The sequence below is a fragment of the Petaurus breviceps genome, unplaced genomic scaffold (assembly GCF_028583685.1).
Source record: "Petaurus breviceps papuanus isolate PSGF00001 unplaced genomic scaffold, PetGlider_PUasm1.0 208, whole genome shotgun sequence".
NCBI classification, from domain to species: Eukaryota; Metazoa; Chordata; class Mammalia; order Diprotodontia; family Petauridae; genus Petaurus; species Petaurus breviceps.
In genome coordinates, this window is record NW_027185852.1 from 17573003 (window position 1) to 17588162 (window position 15160).

The window sequence follows — 15160 nt, forward strand, 5'->3', positions numbered from 1 at the left end:
CAGCCCAGCCCAGCCCAGCCTATCCCTTTCCATTCATTATATCACTACAGTTGGTTTAACTATTCCCCAGTTGATGGACATCTAGTTTATTCCCAGTTCTTTGCTATACTGGTTTAATATTAATGGAGTCTTTAAAGCTGCAGAAGCCTTCTGTTTTGCTAGAATGTTCCCCCTTTTCAGTTTTCAATCATTGAACTAAGATCTTTGAAAAATTTTCTTTGAACTGGTTGACAAATGCCAACCTCTGCTGAAAGCCTTTCTTAAGTTCCACTTGGTAAAATTTCACCAAAATATATTTACAGATGATCAGTGGGGACCTTGAAAATGTGCTTCATTGCCACTTTCAAACAGGAGAATTCTTTAGAATAAGAATGATTTGATTAGAGAGTACAAAGAAAAATGATTGCATAAACTGTATATGTTGGGGATTGGTAATGAAGGAAAGAATTGGAGACAAATTCCTTTTAAAACAAACTAACATAGTATGGAAACATAATTTTGAAGCTTGATGTAATTTTTTTCTATTTTTTTCCCAAGTGATTGAATTCATTTTGAATGTGATAAAACTCTATTATGGCATTGGGAATAATTTAGTTGTTGAAGTGAAGCCGATATTTAGTACAAGAGTATGTTGTTAATTACAGTACGTAGTTATAACTCAGAGATTGGAATTCCCTGCAAACATAAGACTAATTTTTATAATAAAGAAAGGAGACTTTTCTGGTGATTTATAAAATTCTGTAAGAAAGTCCGTGGCATTGAAAATCTTATTATTATTTTTTTTTTGTGTTCTGTCATGGAATTTACTGAAGCATTTTCCCCTGGACTGAAGGTAGAGCTCAAGAGCAAATGATACCAAAGAGTGAACCCTATCACCCGCCAAGTTGTGTGAGGTGATGAGGACATTAATCCCTACCCCCCCCAAAAAAATAAAAGAAGAAGACGTGGCTCATGCTCTCAAGTTACCATCTGACGGGGGCACCTTTAATGATTCACCAGCACAGATAGCAGGGATGCCCGACTTACAAGATGGACAATTGGACAACCATGAAATAAAATTGTGTGTGTGTAGGGGGCTGATCCTAAGTGTAAGTTCAGAGAAAACCCCGAAGGAGGTGGGACTTAGGCTACACTTTAAAAGGAGGAGGAATTTTATTGGCAAAGAGGGGGCAAATGAATGCATCAGTGGAACCAGAGACCACTTTCTTTGCCTTTGCCTTCCCTGGTACCTGACTTTTCTCACTCTGCAGGCTTTCCTTCTGCTTTGCTGTCCTTCCCACTCTCTGACTGTGGGTCCATTTCCTCTCCCCCTCACTCCCTACAACTCCCCTCCCACCCTCCATTCTCTGCACCAGCCCCTCTGTTTTTCTCTCTAATGGTTTTTCCATGGTGACTTTGTCTGCTCTCTCGGTACAGCCCTGTGTACACCATGTGTACGTGTCCACGGGTGACACTGTTGGGGTGCCACATGACCATTTTCCAGGTGCTGTTAGGACATATATGTCTGCTGGAGAGGCTGCTGTCACCCCAAATGAAACACGTCTGATATAGGACTTGTTCTCCTACTCAGTTCTTCCTAACTGCCCCAGCGCCATGGCAACTTACCCTTCACAATGGTTTGATCCTTGCTGCCTAGAAATCCTGGTGTTCGTTCACTTTTGGTATATATATTTTATACATTATTATGAGAATAAGCTAAATTCATTTTTTTAATCTAGAAAATGGCTATGTATCAATTAATGTGAGTTAGATTTTGTTATTTTTTGGTTAAATACTTCAGTAAAACAAGTGTAGCTATGTAATATTAAACATAATGCAGTGATCTATTAGCTATTTAAAAAGGTAAATATAGGTTTGTACTGAGAATATTATTTGAAGATAATTAGCCAATAATCATGTTAATTTTATTTACTTGGAATAATCTGTTAAATTTAGGAGACATACATAGCATATGTATTCTGGTTACCATAACAACTTGGGTGCAGGCTTGGGGAACAGATGCTGTATCAACCTGTTGATGTCTGATAGTATGACAGTTTTAAAATTATGCTCCGTAGTGCCACTGTTCAGACTTCCCATTTAATGTCGACTATAATTTGTCCTTGAAAGAGATATACTATTTGGCTTTTCCCGTAAGAGTTGTTTTAACATGAAATGTGGGGAGTTGCAAAATAAATAAGGGAACTTGTATAGTAACCCAGGGTGGAAATGCACAATTCCTTCTTTAAAACTGGAAGCATTCAGAATGTGGAATTTTCGGATAGAGAAAAAAAGGAATATTAGAATAATGCAGAGAATAATTTCATTGTAATTGATTAGTTAGTTGTTGTTGATTAGTTTTTGGATTATTGTAATCAATACTATCTCTTAAAATTTTAGGAAATCTCAATGACAGCTTTATTTGTATAAAATCTTTATCTCAAAGTCTAAATCTAATGTGTTCAATCTTTATATAGCAAAGCACTTTATGTAAGTATTTAAATAGATTCATTTTAATCTCATTTCATTTTGAGTCTGATATACTTTCAGAAGGCAAGGGCTTTGAACTCCAGTGTAAATCATTCTTATGCATTTGTAATTGGACATAGTGAATTCATAAATCATGACTATTACACATCTTACGAGTAGCAAATATGAGAGTGTTAAACATTTAAGTAAAATGTGGGTATTGCCAATATACACAAACACACAGTGCTCACCTTCCGCTGGAGAGTGTTGGGGTAAAGGTAAATATCATCGCAGCTGCTGTCATTGAATTGGCCTCAGAATCGACTGAAGGCAGCAAGCCTGACAGCAGCATTGTCTACATGCTCCTTAGAACAACGTTGCAGGACCTGCTTGAGGTAGAAATGAATAAGCTATTAGCAAAAACTGCTTTTGGGGAAAAAAGGGGAAGAAGGGAATAATATTTCTTAAAGAACACAGTTTTAAAAGTTGAAGTGATCTTTTTTTCCTCCTGAAATATCTTCGTTTCCATTTTCAGAAGAAACCTTTAAATCTGTCATGAATCCTCTATGGCATCCAGGTAGCTTCTCTTGTGTTTTTTCCTTATTGCAGTTTATTCTTTTCCAGAAAAGTAATTGATGTTTAGCTCACTTCACAGTGATGCCCAGGAGCTGACAGTTTCTGAATAAATGCTTGTGATGCTGCTAGTAAAAGAGAGTCATCCCTTCATGACCTTAAATATTCAAAGTATTTGATTGAAAATATCATTGACAATCTTTCAGGGCTGGTTTTTTGTAAATCCCGAGAGAAGTGACTTATACCAAAAGTCTTTTAAACTTTAAATGTTTGATATTAATGATCATAGCTAATGTGTCTATAGCCCTCCCTATGTGTCAGGCACTGTGTTCAGTATCTTGTTAGAGCCTTATGACAACTCTGGGAGGGAGGTGCCATTATTATTCCCATTTTGCAGATGAGGAAATTGAGGCAAATGAGAGTTAAGGACTTGTCCAGGGTCACCCAGATAAGTATCTGAGACTAGATTTTAACTCAGGTCTTCCTGATTCCAGACCTGGTGCTCTGTGCAGCATGGCATCCCTAGATGTTTATATTTACATCATTGTCATCATTCTTATAGTTTTTACAGGGATACATGGTGTGCATTAGTAGGCTGTGACCATGAGTGGGATTAGAGTGTGGACTGGGGGTGTTGGCCTTCCCTCAGGGGAAGGGTCCCCTGGAGCGTGCTGGCATGTCCAACCCGCACTTCTTGCACGTCTGTGATTATAGAACGATGAACTATAGAGTCCATGCCATCCATATTTATGTTATAGTTGTAATTCCATGGGCACATTAATATGCCCTCCAGCACCCTAACCTTCTCCTTCCTCAGCTTTGTTATTTTCCATGACTTATTCCTCCACTCAGCTGTAGCCTTAGAGAAGCCGTATCTTGGATCTTGTCCCTCATCCACACAGCCAACGTGTTCCTTAACTCTGACATGCTTGGTCTGGTCCCCGTCTTTGTCATTGAAGCTCCCTCTGTCTTGCACCCCTGGCACTCTTTCTGTCTGTGACCTCTTGTTCTCCCAACCCTCAGTTCTTTCCTGTGTTGTTATTCATGTACTGGCCAAATTCTTCTCCCTTCTCTCTCTTGAGCTGTTGATGAACTGTTTCAGGGCTATTCTGTCCTCTTCCCTCTAGTCTCGATCTTGCCTCATCCTTGGATAATCCTACCCTTTTCCACCTTTGCTTTGCTCATGTACTGCTGAGTACAAAAGTGCTCTTTGGGTCCATTGCCCTCTTGTCACACATGAGATCAGCTGGGCCCTGAATGAGGGAGGCGAGAGGATACTTTACATGTCACTTCATGACTCAGTATCCCATGGACCGCATCGGTTTTTCCAAATCTTTCATCCCTCTTCAAACCTCCTATGCCTTCCCTCGCTTTCGCCCTCTTATCTGAGAGCGAGGACTGCTGCGTATTTCCCTGTGAGCTTCCTCTTCTCTCCCTCACACCTCCTATCCCCAGGAAGCCTTGCATCATTCTCTCCTCCTTCACCCGTTTTCACATTCAGTGATCTCCTTTCTTCTTGCCAACGCACATGCTTCTCCATGCATTTCCACCCCATTCTCCCCCAATTCCATCCTGTCTTCTCTTTCTAGCAGCTTGTTTCTTCTCTCATTCACACTGTCTCATTTGTCTTCAGTCTTTCCCTGTCTACCGACTCCTTCCCTTCCACATACGTAGATGCCCAGGGCTCTCCCGTCCTCAAAAAACCTCACTGGATCCATCTGTCCCTACTAGATACCTTCTCACGTCTCTTCTCCCTTTTGGAGCTCAACTCCTCAACAAAGCTGACTCTCATAACTGCCTCCTCTTGTCTCATTCACTTAACTCTGCAGTCTGGCTTCCAACCTCATCCTTCCACTGAAGCTGCTTTCTTCAAAGGAACCAACGATCTCTGAGTCACCAAACCTAATGGCCTCTTCTGAGTACTTCTCCTTGACCTCTGCAGCCTTTGACACTGCTGATCACCCCCTTCTCTCTAGGTTTTTGTGATGCTGTTCTCTCCAGGTTCTGCTCCTCCCTGTCTGACCTCCCCATTCTCAGGCTCCTTTGTTGTATCTTCATCGAAGTCGAATCTGTTCCCCATGGATGTCCCCCATGGTTCTGTCCTGGGCACTTCATGTTATTTATTTATTTTTACTTTATGTCCTTCTTACTTTATTATTTCATCTGATGATCTCATCAGTTCCCCTGCTTTCAGCTGTCATCTTAGTGCAGATGATTCTCAGATTTGTTTGCCTAGCCCTAACCTCTCTACTGACCTCTGGTTTCATATTTTCCACTGCCTATTGGACATGTCTTATTGACTGTCTCATAGACACCACAACATCAGCATGTCCAAAACTTAACTTGTAATCCTTCCCTCAAACACGCCACTCCTCCTAATTTCCCAGTTACTCTGGAGGGTCCCATCATCCTCCCAGTCCGCTGAGCTTGCATTCTGGGTGTCATCCTAACTCCTGTCTCTCTCACCCCTGTATCTGATCTGTTGTCAAGTCTTGTTGGTTCTGCCTTCATCCCATGCCTTGTATGTGCCCCCTCCTGTCTCCTCACCCTGGTTCCCATCTGCACCCACACTTGGACCATTACAGCTGCCTGCAGCTTGGTCTCCTTGCTTCCAGGCTCTCTCCATATGCTCTTCTCTCCCATCAGACTGATCTTCCTACACTGCAGGTCCGACGTTGATGTCACCTCCACTGGATCACTGTTATCTGGAGGAATGAATACAGCCTCCTCTGTTTGGCTTATAAAGCCCCCTAGATGCCCAGCCCCTCCTCCCTCTGCTCTCTTCCTGAGTCGTCCACCTCCCCATGTGCTCCATGACCTAGGGACACTGGCTTCCTTGATGTGCTTTGAAGACCAGGCTGCGGGGGCTGACGTGGAGTATTCTAACTGCCCGTTCCTGGGGTGCTCTTGCTCCTTGTCTCCACCGTCGGCTTCCCTGGACTCCTCCAGGTCCCAGCTAAGATCCCACCTCCTACAGGAAGCCTTTCCCAGCTCCCTGAATGCTAGTGCCCTCCCTCTGGCTTTTCTCCAGCTTATTCTGTGTATCTTTGTACGTAGCTGTTCACATATGGCCTTCCCCATTGGACTGGGAGCTCATTGAGAGCAGGGACTGGCCTTTCTTTTCTTTGTCCATCACTTAGCACAATTCCCGGCACATAGTAGGTGCTTTAAGAAATGCTGGTTGACTGACTGACTTAGAGCTAACCTGACCAGCCAATAAAGGGGAACAAGGGATCATAGTCAGTTGGTAAGAACAAGGGTTAAAAGGCCGGTAGACCATCCCACGCTTCTCACTGTCTCCCCAATCCCCACCAGCTGTTAACAGGGCCTGACTGGTGGATGTCTCATTTACAGCATCTCTCCAATATGCCCCCTTCTCTCCTCTGATGCTTCTACCCCCCTGGTAGAGGCCCTCATCCCCTCCTACCTGAAATGTTGTGATATCCTACTGTGGGGGAGGGGTCTGCCTACCTAAAGCCTCTCCCCTCTCTAATCCACCCTCCATTCAGCCACCAAAGTGATTTTTCTAAAGCACAGTCTTATCAGGTCATCCCTACTCAGTAACCACCAGTGGCTCCCTATCGCCACAAGGATCTGTACAAAAATCCTCCGGCATTCAAAGGCCTTGTCACCTGGCCCCCTCCTACTTTTTCAGTCTTCTTAGACCTTATTCTTTGGCTGCATGCTCTTTGATCCCGGGACACTGGCTTCCTATCTGTGCCGCAAACAAGACCTTCCATCTCTCAAACCTTAGAGAGAAATTAAAGAAAAGGGGAACCAGAGAGAGAATCGGAGAAGAGCAGGAAGGAGGAGAGAGAAAACAACAGGAAAAAAAGAGACAGAGAGAGACCCCCAAGAAGATGGATGGGAAATGGAGAGAGGAGAGGCTGTGCAGGATTGCAGAAGGAGAGGGGAGAGGCTGTGCGGGATGCAGAAGGAGAGAGGAGAGGCGCCTTTCCTTTGCTGTGGTCTGGCTGAAGGGACAGGGATTCTGCCTCCGTTCTCCCTTTCTTCTTGGCCGCCCCTGTGTGGGCCGCGGCTTGTGGTCACCTCCCAGTGCCCGGTGCAGGACGTGGCAGGCGGCGGTGAAGGAAGGCTCAGGTTGAGTGGGAGACCCTTGTTCCCCTCTTGTCTCTCACTCTAGTGACATGTGACCTTGGGGCCTAGATGCCGGTTCAGATTCTCCATCTTTAAGGCGATGGTGCCTCAGCTCTCCCACAGCTCTGGTTTCTGGGGTCGGTGGCTAGACTTGGAGCCTCATGCACACTTAGCCTCACTCCTCGGCTTCCAATGTATACTAAACTCCTCTCCTCCCCATGACTCAGAGTATGCAGTGAGCCCTGTTGGCTTTGCTGGGGAGAGGAGGATGCTCTCTGTTTTGTGTGCATTGGGAGCCCTTCTCTGTCTGGTCCCTTCTTGTATCTGGAAGTTGACCCTGGATTTCGAGGTCGGTGCTGGCAGAGTGTGGGCTTAACTGGTTCCTGCCCAATTGGAAAGGCTAGAGAAAGGTTCTGACCTCATTACAGTTCTTCCCTAACTACTTCTGGAGGGGCTTATCTCCAGGGAAAGTTCTGGTCCTCACCTGCAAGTGACTCATTCAGTGGGGAAGGGGTTCAAGTCACTGATCTCTGAAGTTTTAAAAATAGAGTTGGTGAGGATGCCGAGGGGAAGGTGGGCAAGCCAGGCAGCCATGCCAGACTTTGGTGATTAGAAAACTAGGCCATCAAAAGACTGGCGTTAAGCAGACAAGACTAGAGATTTCAAAGTGCTAAGTGAGTTTAAGAGGATCACGTTGCTTTTTTTTATAGGAAGGATTTGGGGAATTCAGCTTGCCTTGAATAATGGCCCTTGACATTAATGAAGTTCTTCATAGCTTTCAGTATGCCATAGAGGGGGAGGAAAACCTCGATCTGTAATCATCAATAGCAGGGTGGACATTGACGGAATGCCAAGCCAGAAACGTGATGTGGGCAGCAAGGTGCCCTGCTTTCATGTGTGGATGAAGCTGGAGGTATTTTTCTAAGCAGTTATACTCTGGGTGGATAAATGCCTACTTGTTCATATTTACTGTGAGCAGGTGAAACCCAAGGGAGAGCCTTTTTAGAGCATGTTGTAAGATTTTACAGGTATTTGTGACGGCCAGAAGGGAGTGATGGGGGAGGGGAAGTGGGAAAAGAACCACTCCCTACAGGAGATTTATAGGAGTGTTTGTTAGAAGACCAAATGTAGCCAACACTAACTGAGCTTTGTTTTCTAAAAAGCTTTCCTTTTGAAATCTACTACACTATTTATAAACGTTTTCAAAATAGATGAGGTGTTTTTGCTTTTAAAATTTGTTTTGGGTCAAACTCTGCCCTTTTTGGAGTAGTGAGGCATACATTAAGCCTTGCTTGAAAAAACGACTGGTTAATATTCCAGCTGTGAAAATGAAAGAAACGCTAGTGTTGTGAACACCAGATTTGTAAGATCGTCCCGTGTGCACCTCTAGAAATGTGCCCCCTCCACACACCAGGCGGCAGGCAGCCCCAGCCAAGTCAGAGCTCCCACCCCCAGCCCCGGGAACTTCCAGGGCCCTGCTCCCGACCAGGGATGTTGAGGTCGAAGATGGCAGCAGGGAAAGGCCGTCTTGCCATTGGGACCATCTTCTCTCAATCTGAGGAGCCGAGTGATGTTTTCTAGAGTTTTTGTACTGAAAGGAAGAGGCAGCCTGGCTTCAGCTTCCTACTGACATATATTGGCTGTGTGGCCAGGGCAAGTCGCTTAACTTCTATTTGCCTCAGTTTCCTCATCTGTGTAATGGGGGTAAAAATGGTAGCATGTACCTCACAAGGAGGATCAGATGAAATAAAATTTGTAAATTGTTAGCACAGCCTGGTACATAATGGGCGCTATAGAAATATTAGCTCCTCCTCCTCCCCTTCTTCTTCCTCCCCTCTTCCTCTTCCTCCCCTCCCTCCACCTCCCTCCCCCTCTCAGTGCTGTAGACCACAGGTGCAGAGTACGTGCTGACCAGTAGTGGCAGACCCAGGGCAGACACTCATTGGGCTTTCGTTGGTGTTTCAGTGAAACCACAGGATGAGGCCGGAAAAAGGAAGAAAGAAAAAAAGAATGGTGAATTAATGGAGCACTGAAGGAATAGTTTAATAAAGCACCTTTCTTCATGTGTTTAATATAACAGATTAAGAAGACGCCTAAGATCTGGTTTTTATCATATAATTTTTATTTGAGTGCGGGGGTTACCGTCTTAACTTCTTTAGCAGATCTCTGCAGCCCAGCTAAGCCCGAGGGTCTACATGGAGAACTCATTTGTCCTCACAGATGATTTTCTGCCTTATTTGCTGCTACGGACTTATTTAACATTGTATCATCGAGGTGAACTGGACGATTATGGGGGGATAACTGTGCAGTGTTCTGTACGTAACTGTTTTCATTTCCTTTGTGTTGCTGTTACAGAGAGGTACGGAGGAATCTAGAAGTCTGTGTGACTATGTTGTATATAGTATATTAGGAATTGGTTCTTGAAACAAAGGCCAAATAAACCATTTCACTGCTTTCATCTCTTTCCTTCTAGGCCATTAAACTTAGGGAGAGCTGTAACTGCCCACCACTTTCTGGACCAGATCCTCGCATGCTTTTCAAGCGCAGGGTGAAGCATGTTGTGGAAGTGACAGAGGAAGAAGACCACAATATCACTGGAGCCTTAGTTAAAAAGCACAAGTTGGACTCCCTTCCAATCCAGAAAAAAGAGACAATTCCATTAACATTTGTGGTGGACAAAAGAGCTGGAAGTTGATTTGAATTTTACATGAGAGCCTATATGAAGGATATAGCAATATTTATTGTTTTCACATACCACTATTTTAAAAAAGATCAGTATAAAATTTTAAAAAGACCATACTAGTTTGAATCATGTGGACTCCTGGCACTAGTAAAAATCCTTCAAAAGATATTGAAACTTTTGCTCATGAATCTTAAAAGTTTTTGATTCTATTTTTAATACCTGCAATAAAGAAAGTACATTTCAAGATGGGTTTGCTTTTGAATTGTTTGCTTTCTGCCTTGTCCCGTGCTTGGCTTGGTGACAGGTGTGATCTGGAAGATGGACTCATCACAGAGTTAAAGCAGAAGGTCTAGTGTGTGCCCTCATGTAGTTTAACTATTGGCCCTTTAAGAAATGACTCAGGATCATGGAGGCAAAAAGGTAAGTCCATGGTCTTTTGTTAACTTCATAATTTGCTCTTTAATATGGGTACATAGAGGCAAAGGTTTCATTATAATAAATTGTAAGCCCTCCAAGATGAATTCTAGGACTGTTCTGCTGGGCATAGGCTTCCTCCTCAGGCCCTTTTGTCGAGATTCCATCATAAAAAAAATCATCTCCAGGGTTCCCTGGTGATAGTGATGGGGAGGGCTCAAGCCAATCCTGTGAGATCTCATTCAATTCTGGCCCTGACTTTGTTTAGTTCCTTTAGTCACAGAATATTTATCAGCATGTTGGGATGACAGCTGCAAAACCTATTTATAGATCTTGGCATTGACTGCGTGAAGCTTGTCAGGTATTTCTTGATCCAAATGTGGGGCGGCCTTTGCATGGCGGAGTCTCAGATAGACTGTTCTCAGCAAACTCCTTCCTCCTGTTTGTAGTGATGGGAGTTTAGGTGAGAGGTGCCTGATGACTTGTGGAGATGTTTGCAGGATGTTACCTAGAGGCAAACCGTAAAGCCTGCCATTAGATTTCCCTGTGCATTTCATGGCAGGATTTTATAGCCATGGCCCTAGTCTGTTTTTCCTCTTCTGTCCCACCGTCACCCACAATTCTGGTGTTTGGTCTTCCCAGGCAAAATAGACATCTTCACCTGATGTTAGAAAGAGAGGTAATACGGGAATGATGTCATTAGAGTGCTTGTGAGCAAAACTTTTATAATACATGAAACAGAAGTGTTATATTTCTGCTTGGCATTTAGGAAAGATTAATGAATGAATGGAAAAAAAAATACTGTTTCCTAATCCTGAGTTTAAGATTGGAAATACAAATACAAGAAACTAAGACAGGTCTCGTCCTCACGGAGCTTGTAATCTAAAAGGAGAAGGCAGAATGTGATTCTGGGACTGTTCTGCTGGACATAAGCTTCCTCTTCAGACCCTTTTCCCCAAATTCCGTCATTAAGAAGATAATCTCCAGGGCTCCCTGGTGGTGGTGATTGGGAGGCATAGTAGAAAAGGAAGAGCATTTTGGTTTGGAAAGTCACAGGGATTGAGGGTGGATTCATAGGACAATTGGTAGGTGCTTCCTTTATAGGAATAGTAGTGCCAGATTGATTCCTGTTCTCGGGATATGGTATGAGGCTGGCCAGAGTGCATCATGATGGGTCTAGATAATGGTGAACTTTCACCAAGGGGATCTTCAGGCACCTGGGCAGATGCTGCCATGTTGGATGCCAACAGAGGGTGACGCAGCAGGTAGGTGAGATGGTACGCCATGAAGATTGCCGGCGTGCAGGATTAAGGGGATTAAGAGAATGTATTTGCACATACGTTTGAAGATGTAGCATGTTGGTGACATCCTTGCATGTTTATATTTAGATGCGTGGCCTACTGTCATAATACGTATGGACCTTAAAGACCAATGGCTGGAGAGGCAGCTTGGCCTTGTGGATGAGAGAATGAGACTGAGGCTCCCAAAGATCTGGGTTCTCTGACACATACTGGCAATGTGACCCTAGGCCAGACACCTAAATCCTTCCGTCCTCTGCACAACTCTAAGCTGATGAAATTTTAGATCCAGGAAAACAAAACCAAACGAAGGTATGGAGCTAAGATAAGGTTACAGCTTTCCCATTGGTAGCCCCAGTATCTACAAATCGCCCTCATGTCCCCCATAGACACAAAGGCTGGCGAGGACAGTGATAAAGGAAAGCTTATGACGTGAAGGAGAGTGAGAAAGACAGACTGGGTAAGCCAGTTCATCAAAGCAGAGGTGGCCCCATGCACAAGGAAGAGAAAGGCAAGGCCAAGGATAATCAGGAGCTAATTATAGGAGGGGCAATTGCCCATCCAATTGGCAGCTGGGGGTTATGCTTGTATGGAACACACACTGGAGTTTAAATCCAGCCTCAGACAACTACTGGTTGTGTGACCCTGGGCAAGTCACTTGCTGCCTACCTCAGTTTCCTCAATTATAAAGTGGGAATAATAATAGCAAGCATCTAATAGGGTTGTAGTAGGGATTAAATGAGATATTTGTAAACTGTTTAGAGCAATGCCTGGCATATAGTAGGTGCTTACTAAATGCTTGTTTCTTTTCTCAACAGTGGTTTGTGGCTCATTTTGCATTTCCAGTACAATAAATATATTAATAAATAAAGGATGACTTGCAGGCCTTTAAAGAAATACAATGTTAAGGGGGTAGCTTGGCGATGTGGTGAATAGAGCACCTGCCCTGAAATCAGGAGGACCTGAGTTCAAATCCAGCCTCAGACGCTTGACACTTAACTAGCTATGTGACCTTGGGCAAGTCACTTAACCCCAATCGCCTTGCCTTGCCCCCTGCAAAAAAAAAATAATATAAAAAACAAAAACAAAAAACGAAAGCTTAGAGAAAAGTAGAAAGCTTAGTTTCACATTCTCTTCCATCTTAAACACTTTGAGCTCACAGTGCTCTCTGGGATCAAAATTCTGCATTTAAAGAGTTAGCAGCAGATCACAGTCAAAAGCAAACTGACCCCTGGGTCAGAAGACTCTGGTCTGAGTGGGCCAGCTTTCAGCGTGACTGTTGTGCCCTGAGGCATGTCCCTTCTGCTTAATCTCCATTCATATTCATGTCCTGAGCTGTCCATAGAAGACACTCAAACACCCATGATCTCAGCTGATTTCTGAGCAGGACTCTGACCTGAGTGCTGATGGAAAGAGCCTGGAGCTTAGAGTTGGAGGTCCTGGGTTTGGGTCTGAGCTTGACCACAACTGCTGGAGGACCATGGATCAATCACTTAGAAATAGGATTTTTCCATCTGCAGAATGGGGAGAGGAATCCTTGGAAGACACCTTGAAAGGGGTTAGCAGGAAAACCAGTCAAAACTCCCATTTCTCTAGAGTTTCCTGACTTACAAAGAGCTTTGCTTGTCTCCACCTTGGGCAGTTAGCAGTCTGAGTATTATTTATTCCCTTTTTATACAAGAAGAAATTGATTCTGAGGGTTACAGAGCTAGTAGAAGTACATAGGTCTTTGGACTGCCAAGTTCAGTGTTCTGTTCACTATACCTCTGAAGTGAAAATCTATTGATATGTGAGATACATACATACATATACACATACATAGGTACATGCATAGTGCTTTATAATTACAACTCCCCCTTTTATAACATTTTAAGCCTTGCAAACAAACCCCCTCCTAAGCATTATATCATTTGATCCTCATAACAATGCTGTGAGATAAGTGCTATTATTATCCCCATTTTACAGATGAGAAAACAGAGACGAAGTACCTAGGGTCAACTGAGTGAGGCAGGATTTGAACTCTGGTTTTCCTGATTCAAAGACCAGTGCTCTGTTGTGCTGTCTTGCTCCCATAACATCTAGACAGCTCTTAAAAATTTTATTTTTTGTTTCTAATCAAAAAAACCCCACTCTTCCCCTTCTTATTTTGAAAAACAGAAACCAGATTCTTGCAACAAATATGCATAGATTTTTTTAAGTTTTGCAAAGAATTTAACATATATTAATCTCATTTGATCCTTTGAAAGGGCAAAATGCTACACAAATGTGAATTATTTCAATGTGATTCAGCATGGTGTATGGTTGGATTTGGAGACTGAGATTCTATGTTTTAGTCTTGGCTCTTGTGCTTCCCACATGGTTGATCCTGGGCAAATCATCTGAATGAATGAATGAGCATTTCTTAAGTTCCTATTGTATATTTGGCACTGGGCATCCATACATAAGAGTGACAGGCCCTTCTCTCAAGGAGCTTACATTCTTTTTTTTTTTTTTTTTTGCTTTTTTGGAAGGGGAAGGCAGGACATTTGGGGTTGACTTGCCCAAGTACACACGGCTAGTAAGTGTTAAGTGTCTGAGGCCATATTTGAACTCAGGTCCTCCTAACTCCAAGGCTGGTGGTCTATTCATTGTGCCACCTAGCCATCCCAGGAGTTTACATTCTAATGAGGGGAGACAACACACAGAAGGGAGTGGGGGCCAGAGGGGTGAAGTTGTTTGGATGGTGAGTAGAACCAAGGTTTCCCTGAATTGCTGATCATGGACCTAGAGGTGGGACTGGGTGGGGCATGAAAACCGTTTGGAGCCTTCTAGATGTGGTGAACTCTCACCAATCAGCCCTCGTCCAGGGCAGGAACTGACTCCTCTCTGGGCCTCATTTTTCCATTTATAACATGTAGGAGTTGAAACATATCATCTTCAAGATCCCTTCTGGCTTAGAATCGTATTATTTCACTATTGTTTAAAGAAAACTTTGGATAACCTTTTGTGTGAAATGGCTATCCTTGTATCTAGGGAAAAGAAATCATAATAATCTGTTAAGAACCAATATGATTTCTCTTTAAATTAGCAAAGAATAGCATAGTATATATTTGACCTTAATAAACTTGAGTAAGTACTGAACTAATTAGAATGGGAGGTCCTTGAAGGCAGAATCTGTCTCGGTTTTTAATTTTTGGTCTACCCAGCATTTATGGATGGTACTTGACACATAGGAAGCACTCAGTAAATGCCTTTCATTTCATTAATTCATCCATTCATTTGTAGGGCATGACCTTCATCCTATAATGAAAAATGATTGTGACAATGATATAAATATTTCATATTTAAAGGATCAAGTTTCTATCGTTCTAAGACAAATAAGAGACCAAATTATGTATAAATCATAGGACTTTATGAGAATCCCAAACCTTAGGTTCTACTTTCAGGTAGTGTCACTAAACTACCAACCATCATCACCATCACCACCACCATCACCATCATCACCATCACTACCATCATCACCATCACCAACATCACCACCATCACCATCATTATCATCATCACCACCATCACCACCACCATCATCACTATCACCACCATCACCACCATCATCACCATCACCACCATCATCACCATCACCACCATCATCACCATCACCATCATCACC

At 43.2% G+C, this 15160-nt stretch overlaps 1 protein-coding gene across 7 annotated transcripts in view; it reads left to right on the forward strand.

The window, feature by feature from the left end:
- The window catches only part of LOC138165304 (metalloendopeptidase OMA1, mitochondrial-like), an 80335-nt gene extending 70288 nt beyond the window's left edge, over positions 1-10047 (forward strand). For all 7 annotated transcript variants that reach the window (XM_069093483.1, XM_069093485.1, XM_069093486.1 and 4 more), the window contains one exon: positions 9593-10047. In XM_069093483.1, coding sequence (XP_068949584.1) covers positions 9593-9814 — 222 coding nt within the window. In that variant the 3' untranslated portion in view covers positions 9815-10047. The remainder of the gene's footprint in view (positions 1-9592) is intronic.
- The last annotated feature ends 5113 nt before the right edge of the window (positions 10048-15160 follow it).